The sequence below is a fragment of the Anthonomus grandis genome, chromosome 19 (genome assembly GCF_022605725.1).
Source record: "Anthonomus grandis grandis chromosome 19, icAntGran1.3, whole genome shotgun sequence".
Classification (NCBI taxonomy): domain Eukaryota; kingdom Metazoa; phylum Arthropoda; class Insecta; order Coleoptera; family Curculionidae; genus Anthonomus; species Anthonomus grandis.
The window spans coordinates 4,449,087-4,461,347 of NC_065564.1; the positions used below are offsets into that span (position 1 = coordinate 4,449,087).

At 32.0% G+C, this 12,261-nt stretch overlaps 1 protein-coding gene across 19 annotated transcripts in view; it reads right to left on the minus strand.

The window, feature by feature from the left end:
- Positions 1-12,261, minus strand: part of LOC126747673 (F-actin-monooxygenase Mical) — a 68,737-nt gene that overhangs the window by 25,579 nt on the left and 30,897 nt on the right. For 17 of the 19 annotated variants that reach the window (XM_050456446.1, XM_050456442.1, XM_050456443.1 and 14 more), the window contains 8 exons: positions 7,982-8,230; positions 7,581-7,740; positions 7,347-7,523; positions 7,136-7,290; positions 6,958-7,079; positions 881-1,155; positions 641-815; positions 403-581 (listed from right to left, as the gene is read on the minus strand). In XM_050456446.1, the coding sequence (XP_050312403.1) occupies positions 403-581; positions 641-815; positions 881-1,155; positions 6,958-7,079; positions 7,136-7,290; positions 7,347-7,523; positions 7,581-7,740; positions 7,982-8,230 (1,492 nt within the window). The remainder of the gene's footprint in view (positions 1-402; positions 582-640; positions 816-880; positions 1,156-6,957; positions 7,080-7,135; positions 7,291-7,346; positions 7,524-7,580; positions 7,741-7,981; positions 8,231-12,261) is intronic. The other 2 variants (XM_050456444.1, XM_050456445.1) reach the window with 2 other exon arrangements.

A 12,261-nucleotide genomic window follows, 5' to 3' on the forward strand; every position in this document is an offset into this window, starting at 1 on the left:
CGTATCTCCTACCGTTTCCTACAGATCCCCATGCAGTTCATCCTTATCTTGGACACCCTGTATATAGGCTATTCTCAAAATTTATATATAGTAATAAAACGCATTTTATTCCTTTCAGTGGAACCCCTGGGAATTTCCCAATTTCGGGGCGTAAATAATCGTGGATAAACTATATGACTTTATAAACTTAATGATCGCTTTAAACCTGAAAAAACTAGTTAAGAAAATTTATTGATTTTTAATTATCTGCTACAAAGACGTCCCTTTCCCACTAGAAAGATAAGTACATGTTTTTTTGCAATGACCTAAAAAGAGACGAAAGATAGAGTAGGGTTTAGACATTTTTTTTCTTTCTATCGAGTTAGAGAGTGCGCTCGCAGGCTTCGAAAACTCCTTATTTACCGTCACTACTGTTCTCACAATAGCTACTATGATCGGAGCTACTGTAACCGTCCGAATCCGACCCACGTCCCTTCCTATAACTATTCTTCCACCTTTCCGCCCATTTCATGGTGCCCTCCTTGGTCACCGGCTGCTCCAGGGCATCGTCAAAGGCCGCCTCGTCGTCACTATCGGTGTCACTAAAACCCCCATTTCCCGCATTTTCTTTTAAACCCAATTTGACACCGACGCTATTTACCTGACGCTAGACGTGGAATCGTCGTCGTCATCGGACTCGTCCAGTTCGTTACAAGACTGTCCGAAGTTCTTGTCAGTCCACTCGTCCTCGTCCATTTGGCTCGGGTGGTCCTCGTGGTCCGAGGACACGTTTCCGCTGGACAAGTTGGACACCTCAATGCGTTCGGGGGTTTGTACTGAAGAGAAAACGATAGAAAGGTGAAGAGAATCGAGATTGAGGTGTGCCGATGTAATTACATACCGCGATCTAAAAGGTCCACCCCGGTAACGCCGAACGGTTTTTTCTGCGGGCTCTGGCCGACCTCCCGACCTGAAACCGCTTGACTATTATAAGGGAATTGGGGGGAAGTGCGAGGGTTTTCACCTTTTTGGCTGGGTTTTCGGGTTAATTTGGTCGGTCTGGGCAGCTCGCCCTGCATGCCGTAATGGTGGATGCAGAAGAACCGGTAGCCGTACTGTCCGTCCCGGTCGAACATGTAGGAGCCCAGTCGTAGCTGGGAGTGACAGTATTGGCATCTGTCGAAAGGTGGTTTAGGGGGTTGGTTATATGTGTGAAAAATGTTTGTGATGGGAGGGTTGTTGTTAGTTGGGGGTTGGGTTTGCCAGATTTGTATAATTTCTGGTTAAAAATTTGAAAAAGTATTTTTTTTCAGTGTCGCAGATAAAAATTTGGAAGTAAAAGGTTGGTTTCCTAAGGTAAAAAAACCAAAAATCCCCAAAATTATGACTTTTTTTTGGGGAAGATCGTTGAAACTTTGCAGATTATTATAATTAATGATTTTCTTACTAGCAGTTTTTAAATCAACTCTTTAAGTCCAATAGAACAGAATTTTTTCCCTAAAAGCAAAGATTTTCATATTAAAAAAACGAAAAGTGGCCAAAATTTTGACTTTTTTTTAAAGTAGGTCCTTGAAACTTTCCAGATTATTATAATTAATGATTTCCTTACTGGTCGTTTTTAAATCAACTTTCTAAGTACAACAGAACAGAATTTGTTCCCTAAAAGCAGTTTTTCATATTAAAAAAACGAAAAGTGGCCAAAATTTTGACTTTTTTTCGGAGTAGGTCCTTGAAACTTTCCAGATTATTATAATTAATGAGTTCCTTACTGGCAATTTTTAAATCAACTCTCTAAGTACAATAGAACAGAATTTGTTCCCTAAAAGCAAAGTTTTTCATATTAAAAAAACGAAAAGTGGCCAAAATTTTGACTTTTTTTCGGAGTAGGTCCTTGAAACTTTCCAGATTATTATAATTAATGAGTTCCTTACTGGCAATTTTTAAATCAACTCTCTAAGTACAATAGAACAGAATTTGTTCCCTAAAGGCAAAGATTTTCATATTAAAAAAACGAAAAGTGGCCAAAATTTTGACTTTTTTTTGGAGTAGGTCCTTGAAACTTTCCAGATTGTTATAATTAATGATTTCCTTACTGGTCAATTTTAAATCAACTCTCTAAGTACAATAGAACAGAATTTGTTCCCTAAAAGCAAAGTTTTTCATATTAAAAAAACGAAAAGTGGCCAAAATTTTGACTTTTTTTTGGAGTAGGTCCTTGAAACTTTCCAGATTATTATAATTAATGGTTTCCTTACTGGTCGTTTTTAAATCAACTCTTTAACTACAATAGAACAGAATTTGTTCCCTAAAAGCAAATTTTTTCATATTAAAAAAACGAAAAGTGGCCAAAATTTTGACTTTTTTTAGAAGTAGGTCCTTAAAACTTTCCAGATTATTATAATTAATGATTTCCTTACTGGTCGTTTTTAAATCAACTCTCTAAGTACAATAGAACAGAATTTGTTCCCTAAAGGCAAAGTTTTTCATATTAAAAAAACGAAAAGTGGCCAAAATTTTGACTTTTTTTTGGAGTAGGTCCTTGAAACTTTCCAGATTATTATAATTAATGATTTCCTTACTGGTCGTTTTTAAATCAACTCTTTAACTAGAATAGAACAGAATTTGTTCCCTAAAGGCAAAGTTTTTCATATTAAAAAAACGAAAAGTGGCCAAAATTTTGACTTTTTTTTGGAGTAGGTCCTTGAAACTTTCCAGATTGTTATAATTAATGATTTCCTTACTGGCAGTTTTTAAATCAACTCTTTAACTACAATAGAACAGAATTTGTTCCCTAAAAGCAAATTTTTTCATATTAAAAAAACGAAAAGTGGCCAAAATTTTGACTTTTTTTAGAAGTAGGTCCTTAAAACTTTCCAGATTATTATAATTAATGATTTCCTTACTGGTCGTTTTTAAATCAACTCTCTAAGTACAATAGAACAGAATTTGTTCCCTAAAGGCAAAGTTTTTCATATTAAAAAAACGAAAAGTGGCCAAAATTTTGACTTTTTTTTGGAGTAGGTCCTTGAAACTTTCCAGATTATTATAATTAATGATTTCCTTACTGGTCGTTTTTAAATCAACTCTTTAACTAGAATAGAACAGAATTTGTTCCCTAAAGGCAAAGTTTTTCATATTAAAAAAACGAAAAGTGGCCAAAATTTTGACTTTTTTTTGGAGTAGGTCCTTGAAACTTTCCAGATTATTATAATTAATGATTTCCTTACTGGTCAATTTTAAATCAACTCTCTAAGTACAATATAACAGAATTTGTTCCCTAAAAGCAAAGTTTTTTACATGAAAAACACCAAAATTGCCCAAAATATTGACTTTTTTTTGAAGTAGGTTCCTGAAACTTTCCAGATTATTATAATTAATGATTTTCTTACTGGCAGTTTTTAAATCAACTCTCTAAGTACAATAGAACAGAATTTGTTCCCTAAAAGCAAAGATTTTCATATTAAAAAAACGAAAAGTGGCCAAAATTTTGACTTTTTTTTGGAGTAGGTCCTTGAAACTTTCCAGATTGTTATAATTAATGATTTCCTTACTGGCAGTTTTTAAATCAACTCTCTAAGTACAATAGAACAGAATTTGTTCCCTAAAAGCAAAGTTTTTCATATTAAAAAAACGAAAAGTGGCCAAAATTTTGACTTTTTTTTGGAGTAGGTCCTTGAAACTTTCCAGATTATTATAATTAATGGTTTCCTTACTGGTCGTTTTTAAATCAACTCTTTAACTACAATAGAACAGAATTTGTTCCCTAAAAGCAAATTTTTTCATATTAAAAAAACGAAAAGTGGCCAAAATTTTGACTTTTTTTAGAAGTAGGTCCTTAAAACTTTCCAGATTATTATAATTAATGATTTCCTTACTGGTCGTTTTTAAATCAACTCTCTAAGTACAATAGAACAGAATTTGTTCCCTAAAAGCAAAGTTTTTCATATTAAAAAAACGAAAAGTGGCCAAAATTTTGACTTTTTTTTGGAGTAGGTCCTTGAAACTTTCCAGATTATTATAATTAATGGTTTCCTTACTGGTCGTTTTTAAATCAACTCTTTAACTACAATAGAACAGAATTTGTTCCCTAAAAGCAAATTTTTTCATATTAAAAAAACGAAAAGTGGCCAAAATTTTGACTTTTTTTAGAAGTAGGTCCTTAAAACTTTCTAGATTATTATAATTAATGATTTCCTTACTGGTCAATTTTAAATCAACTCTCTAAGTACAATATAACAGAATTTGTTCCCTAAAAGCAAAGTTTTTTACATGAAAAACACCAAAATTGCCCAAAATATTGACTTTTTTTTGAAGTAGGTTCCTGAAACTTTCCAGATTATTATAATTAATGATTTTCTTACTGGCAGTTTTTAAATCAACTCTCTAAGTACAATAGAACAGAATTTGTTCCCTAAAAGCAAAGATTTTCATATTAAAAAAACGAAAAGTGGCCAAAATTTTGACTTTTTTTTGGAGTAGGTCCTTGAAACTTTCCAGATTGTTATAATTAATGATTTCCTTACTGGCAGTTTTTAAATCAACTCTCTAAGTACAATAGAACAGAATTTGTTCCCTAAAAGCAAAGTTTTTCATATTAAAAAAACGAAAAGTGGCCAAAATTTTGACTTTTTTTTGGAGTAGGTCCTTGAAACTTTCCAGATTATTATAATTAATGGTTTCCTTACTGGTCGTTTTTAAATCAACTCTTTAACTACAATAGAACAGAATTTGTTCCCTAAAAGCAAATTTTTTCATATTAAAAAAACGAAAAGTGGCCAAAATTTTGACTTTTTTTAGAAGTAGGTCCTTAAAACTTTCCAGATTATTATAATTAATGATTTCCTTACTGGTCGTTTTTAAATCAACTCTCTAAGTACAATAGAACAGAATTTGTTCCCTAAAGGCAAAGTTTTTCATATTAAAAAAACGAAAAGTGGCCAAAATTTTGACTTTTTTTTGGAGTAGGTCCTTGAAACTTTCCAGATTATTATAATTAATGATTTCCTTACTGGTCGTTTTTAAATCAACTCTTTAACTAGAATAGAACAGAATTTGTTCCCTAAAGGCAAAGTTTTTCATATTAAAAAAACGAAAAGTGGCCAAAATTTTGACTTTTTTTTGGAGTAGGTCCTTGAAACTTTCCAGATTATTATAATTAATGATTTCCTTACTGGTCAATTTTAAATCAACTCTCTAAGTACAATAGAACAGAATTTGTTCCCTAAAAGCAAAGTTTTTTACATGAAAAACATCAAAATTGCCCAAAATATTGACTTTTTTTTGAAGTAGGTTCCTGAAACTTTCCAGATTATTATAATTAATGATTTCCTTACTGGTCGTTTTTAAATCAACTCTTTAACTAGAATAGAACAGAATTTGTTCCCTAAAGGCAAAGTTTTTCATATTAAAAAAACGAAAAGTGGCCAAAATTTTGACTTTTTTTTGGAGTAGGTCCTTGAAACTTTCCAGATTATTATAATTAATGATTTCCTTACTGGTCAATTTTAAATCAACTCTCTAAGTACAATAGAACAGAATTTGTTCCCTAAAAGCAAAGTTTTTTACATGAAAAACACCAAAATTGCCCAAAATATTGACTTTTTTTTGAAGTAGGTTCCTGAAACTTTCCAGATTATTATAATTAATGATTTCCTTATTGGTCGTTTTTAAATCAACTCTCTAAGTACAATAGAACAGAATTTGTTCCCTAAAAGCAAAGTTTTTCATATTAAAAAAACGAAAAGTGGCCAAAATTTTGACTTTTTTTTGGAGTAGGTCCTTGAAACTTTCCAGATTATTATAATTAATGGTTTCCTTACTGGTCGTTTTTAAATCAACTCTTTAACTACAATAGAACAGAATTTGTTCCCTAAAAGCAAATTTTTTCATATTAAAAAAACGAAAAGTGGCCAAAATTTTGACTTTTTTTAGAAGTAGGTCCTTAAAACTTTCCAGATTATTATAATTAATGATTTCCTTACTGGTCGTTTTTAAATCAACTCTCTAAGTACAATAGAACAGAATTTGTTCCCTAAAAGCAAAGTTTTTCACATGAAAAAAACCAAAATTGCCCAAAATTTTGACTTTTTTTTGAAGAAGGTCGTTAAAACTTGCCAGATTATTATAATTAATGATTTCCTTACTGGTCGTTTTTAAATCAACTCTTTAACTAGAATAGAACAGAATTTGTTCCCTAAAGGCAAAGTTTTTCATATTAAAAAAACGAAAAGTGGCCAAAATTTTGACTTTTTTTTGGAGTAGGTTCTTGAAACTTTCCAGATTATTATAATTAATGATTTTCTTACTGGCAGTTTTTAAATCAACTCTCTAAGTACAATAGAACAGAATTTGTTCCCTAAAAGCAAAGTTTTTTACATGAAAAACACCAAAATTGCCCAAAATATTGACTTTTTTTTGAAGTAGGTTCCTGAAACTTTCCAGATTATTATAATTAATGATTTCCTTATTGGTCGTTTTTAAATCAACTCTCTAAGTACAATAGAACAGAATTTGTTCCCTAAAAGCAAAGTTTTTCATATTAAAAAAACGAAAAGTGGCCAAAATTTTGACTTTTTTTTGGAGTAGATCCTTGAAACTTTCCAGATTATTATAATTAATGATTTCCTTACTGGCAGTTTTTAAATCAACTCTCTAAGTACAATAGAACAGGATTTGTTCCCTAAAAGCAAAGTTTTTCGCATGAAAAAAACCAAAATTGCCCAAAACTTTGACTTTTTTTTGGAGTTGGTTCTTGAAACTTTCCAGATTATTATAATTAATGATTTTCTTACTAGCAGTTTTTAAATCAACTCTTTAAGTTCAATATAAAAAAATTAAGGTACAAAAAAGTCCCATTTTCACAGAAATACTCTTTACAAAACCATTTAAACAGTGAAAAACCTAAACATCTAAGGACAGTTAAACGGCGAAACACCACAAAACTTAAAAAAAAGCAACTATTAAAATGATTGTACTTACTTGAAACATCCATGATGGAAAAACCGTCCTTCGGCAGACAGTCTTTCCATAAGATAAACCCGTTTATTGCAAAAATGACAAAACTCCGATCCGCTTTGTATGTTAACCGGTTTGGCTGGCACCTAAAAACCCCCCATCATAAATATCAAATAACAATTGCACTAAATTTAGCACATACAGGCTTCTCCACCAGTTTTTCCTTCTCCTGGGGCACTTTGCTGACCAACTTTTCGGTAATGGTGGCCACCTTATTTTGCCCCAGTTCCCTGTTCATACCCTCCTTCAGTTTCAGGTCTAACTGTTTTATATTGCGGTCAATATCGGCGTATTTTGCTATTAAAAAAATTAACGTTAAAAAGGGAGGGATGCAGGAGAGCGAGAGTTACTACCCTCAGTGCTGTCCTGCCTGTCCAAATGCTTCTTTTCCATCTTCGTCTGTCTCGCGAGGAATTCCTCCTTGCTCCATCTAGGAACGCGTTCCTTATCCGCGTTCAGCGTCGACGGTTTCCCGATTTTATTTTCGATGATTTTTTTCTCGATTTGCTGAATGTTCCAGTCGGAGGTTTCTGGAAAAAATTGGGGGTTCAATTTGGAACGTCCCTGGAACAGTGAGTGAATTTTACCGATTTTTCCTATTGCACGCATCAAGTCTTTCGGTTTCTTTTCGGTTGGGTGCTTATTGCTCCATTTGTCTTGTAGACTTTTGATTTTCGACGCGATGTCTTCTTCGGCGTTGGTGTTCGTTAAGGGCTTAGGGCCGCCCGGGAGTTTACTTTCGTGGTCCTAAATTTCAACCTTTTATCAGATTTTCTGGGATAAAACTTGGGTTATTCGTTAAATTTTCTGGTTTATTAGGAGTAATTGTTATTCAGTTAGTATAAAGCCCACAACAGTCAGTTAAAAATCGGTTTAAACGAGTGGAGGAGCACAGGGAGTTCCCTTGCATCCCCCTCGGGTTCTTAGGGGGAAGAAACTCCCCGGTTTCCTCCTTATCAGACAACAGCAAACTGCACGACCATCTTACGGGCACATAAGTGAATTGCTTTTCCAGATCTTTGACGCGGTCCTGGAACTTCGGTGCGGTCTGACGGTACAAGAAAATCGAATAATCTTCGAACGGTCCGGAAGACTCGTCATCGGGTCTACAGTTCGCCTGCAGCATCTGCATGCTCTTCAAAAACTGTTCAGTTTGACGTTGACGTTGCTGTTTACGTCTGCTCTGTCTGTCCTGTCGGTTGCACGCGATCTCCTCCAGGACCTTCTGGCGTTCCTCCTTTTTTAGGGACAACGGGAAATTTTACTCATTGCAGTATGCACGGGTTTGTTCTTCAAAAGTCACGGGGTTTTAGATCGGGAAATCTTGACGACCTTTAAATACCTAACGCGGCTAAAAAAAAATCAAACGCCCTCACTTTTATACACCATCTAAATAAAACAAGCCCATTTCAAGTAAAACTAACTAATGATTATAAATTAATTTTTTTTCGAGTAGATCCTTGATTCTCCAGATTGTTATAATTAATGATTTCCTTACTGGTAGTTTTTAAATCAACTCTCTACGTACAATAGAACCGAATTTGTCCCCCAAAAGCAAAGTTTTTCATATGAAAAAAACCAAAATTGCCCAAAATTTTGACTTGTTTTTGGAGTAAGCTCTTGAAACTTTCCAGATTGTTATAATTAATGATTTCCTTACTGGTAGTTTTTAAATCAACTCTCTACGTACAATAGAACAGAATTTGTCCCCCAAAAGCAAAGTTTTTTATATGAAAAAAACCAAAATTGCCCAAAATTTTGACTTTTTTTTAGAGTAAGCTCTTGAAACTTCCCAGATTGTTATAATTAATGATTTCCTAACTGGTAGTTTTTAAATCAACTCTCTACGTATAATAGAACAGAATTTGTCCCCCAAAAGCAAAGTTTTTCATATGAAAAAAATCAAAATTGCCCAAAATTTTGACTTTCTTTTAGAGTAAGCTCTTGAAACTTTCCAGACTATTATAATTAATGATTTCCTTACTGGTAGTTTTTAAATCAACTCTTTACGTACAATAGAACAGAATTTGTCCCCCAAAAGCAAAGTTTTTCATATGAAAAAAACCAAAATTGCCCAAAATTTTGACTTTTTTTTAGAGTAAGCTCTTGAAACTTTCCAGATTGTTATAATTAACGAATTCCTTACTGGTAGTTTTTAAATCAACTCTATACGTCCCCCAAAAGCAAAGTTTTTCATATGAAAAAAACCAAAATTGCCCAAAATTTTGACTTTTTTTTAGAGTAAGCTCTTGAAACTTTCCAGATTGTTATAATTAATGCTTTCCTTACTGGTAGTTTTTAAATCAACTCTCTACGTATAATAGAACAGAATTTGTCCCCCAAAAGCAAAGTTTTTCATATGAAAAAAATGAAAAGTGGCCAAAATTTTGACTTTTTTAGAGTAAGCTCTTGAAACTTCCCAGATTATTATAATTAATGATTTCCTTACTGGTAGTTTTTAAATCAACTCTCTACGTACAATAGAACAGAATTTGTCCCCCAAAAGCAAAGTTTTTTATATGAAAAAAACCAAAATTGCCCAAAATTTTTACTTTTTTTAGAGTAAGCTCTTGAAACTTTCCAGATTGTTATAATTAACGATGTCCTTACTGGTAGTTTTTAAATCAACTCTCTACGTACAATAGAACAGAATTTGTCCCCCAAAAGCAAGGTTTTTTATATGAAAAAAACCAAAATTGCCCAAAATTTTGACTTTTTTTTAGAGTAAGCTCTTGAAACTTTCCAGATTGTTATAATTAATGCTTTCCTTACTGGTAGTTTTTAAATCAACTCTCTACGTATAATAGAACAGAATTTGTCCCCCAAAAGCAAAGTTTTTCATATGAAAAAAATGAAAAGTGGCCAAAATTTTGACTTTTTTTTGGAGTAGATCCTTGAAACTTTTCAGATTGTTATAATTAATGATTTCCTTACTGGTAGTTTTTAAATCAACTCTCTACGTACAATAGAACGGCATTTGTCCCCCAAAAGCAAAGTTTTTTATATGAAAAAAACCAAAATTGCCCAAAATTTTGACTTTTTTTAGAGTAAGCTCTTGAAACATTCCAGATTGTTATAATTAACGATTTCCTTACTGGTAGTTTTTAAATCAACTCTCTATGTACAATAGAACAGAATTTGTCCCCCAAAAGCAAAGTTTTTCATATGAAAAAAACGAAAAATGGCCAAAATTTTGACTTTTTTTTGGAGTAGATCCTTGAAACTTTCCAGATTGTTATAATTAACGATTTCCTTACTGGTAGTTTTTAAATCAACTCTCTACGTATAATAGAACAGAATTTGTCCCCCAAAAGCAAAGTTTTTCATATGAAAAAAATGAAAAGTGGCCAAAATTTTGACTTTTTTTTAGAGTAAGCTCTTGAAACTTCCCAGATTATTATAATTAATGATTTCCTTACTGGTAGTTTTTAAATCAACTCTCTACGTACAATAGAACGGCATTTGTCCCCCAAAAGCAAAGTTTTTTATATGAAAAAAACCAAAATTGCCCAAAATTTTGACTTTTTTTTAGAGTAAGCTCTTGAAACTTTCCAGATTGTTATAATTAATGATTTCCTTACTGGTAGTTTTTAAATTAACTCTCTACATACAATAGAACGGCATATGTCCCCCAAAAGCAAAGTTTTTCATATGAAAAAAACCAAAATTGGTCAAAATTTTGACTTTTTTTTGGAGTAGATCCATGAAACTTTCCAGATTGTTATAATTAATGATTTCCTTACTGGTAGTTTTTAAATCAACTCTCTACGTACAATAGAACAGAATTTGTCCCCCAAAAGCAAAGTTTTTCATATGAAAAAAATCAAAATTGCCCAAAATTTTGACTTTTTTTTAAAGTAAGCTCTTGAAACTTTCCAGACTATTATAATTAATGATTTCCTTACTGGTAGTTTTTAAATCAACTCTCTACGTACAATAGAACAGAATTTGTCCCCCAAAAGCAAGGTTTTTTATATGAAAAAACCAAATTTGCCCAAAATTTTGACTTTTTTTTAGAGTAAGCTCTTGAAACTTTCCAGATTGTTATAATTAATGATTTCCTTACTGGTAGTTTTTAAATCAACTCTCTACGTACAATAGAACAGAATTTGTCCCTCAAAAGCAAAGTTTTTTATATGAAAAAAACCAAAATTGGTCAAAATTTTGACTTTTTTTTGGAGTAGATCCTTGAAACTTTCCAGATTGTTATAATTAATGCTTTCCTTACTGGAAGTTTTTAAATCAACTCTCTACGTACAATAGAACAGAATTTGTCCCCCAAAAGCAAAGTTTTTCATATGAAAAAAATCAAAATTGCCCAAAATTTTGACTTTTTTTTAAAGTAAGCTCTTGAAACTTTTCAGACTATTATAATTAATGATTTCCTTACTGGTAGTTTTTAAATCAACTCTCTACGTACAATAGAACAGAATTTGTCCCAGAAAAGCAAAGTTTTTTATATGAAAAAAACCAAAATTGCCCAAAATTTTGACTTTTTTTTAGAGTAAGCTCTTGAAACTTTCTAGATTGTTATAATTAATGATTTCCTTACTGGTAGTTTTTAAATCAACTCTCTACGTACAATAAAACAGAATTTGTCCCAGAAAAGCAAAGTTTTTCATATGAAAAAAACCAAAATTGGTCAAAATTTTGACTTTTTTTTAGAGTAGATCCTTGAAACTTTCCAGATTGTTATAATTAATAATTTCCTTACTGGTAGTTTTTAAATCAACTCTCTACGTACAATAAAACAGAATTTGTCCCCCAAAAGCAAAGTTTTTTATATGAAAGAAACCAAAATTGCCCAAAATTTTGACTTTTTTTTAGAGTAAGCTCTTGAAACTTTCCAGATAGTTATAATTAACGATGTCCTTACTGGTAGTTTTTAAATCAACTCTCTACGTACAATAGAACAGAATTTGTCCCAGAAAAGCAAAGTTTTTCATATGAAAAAAACCAAAATTGGTCAAAATTTTGACTTTTTTTTGGAGTAGATCCTTGAAACTTTCCAGATTGTTATAATTAATGATGTCCTTACTGGTAGTTTTTAAATCAACTCTCTACGTACAATAGAACAGAATTTGTCCCAGAAAAGCAAAGTTTTTCATATGAAAAAAACGAAAAGTGGCCAAAATTTTGACTTTTTTTCAGAGTAAGCTCTTGAAACTTTCCAGATTGTTATAATTAATGATTTCCTTACTGGTAGTTTTTAAATCAACTCTCTACGTACAATAGAACAGAATTTGTCCCTCAAAAGCAAAGTTTTTC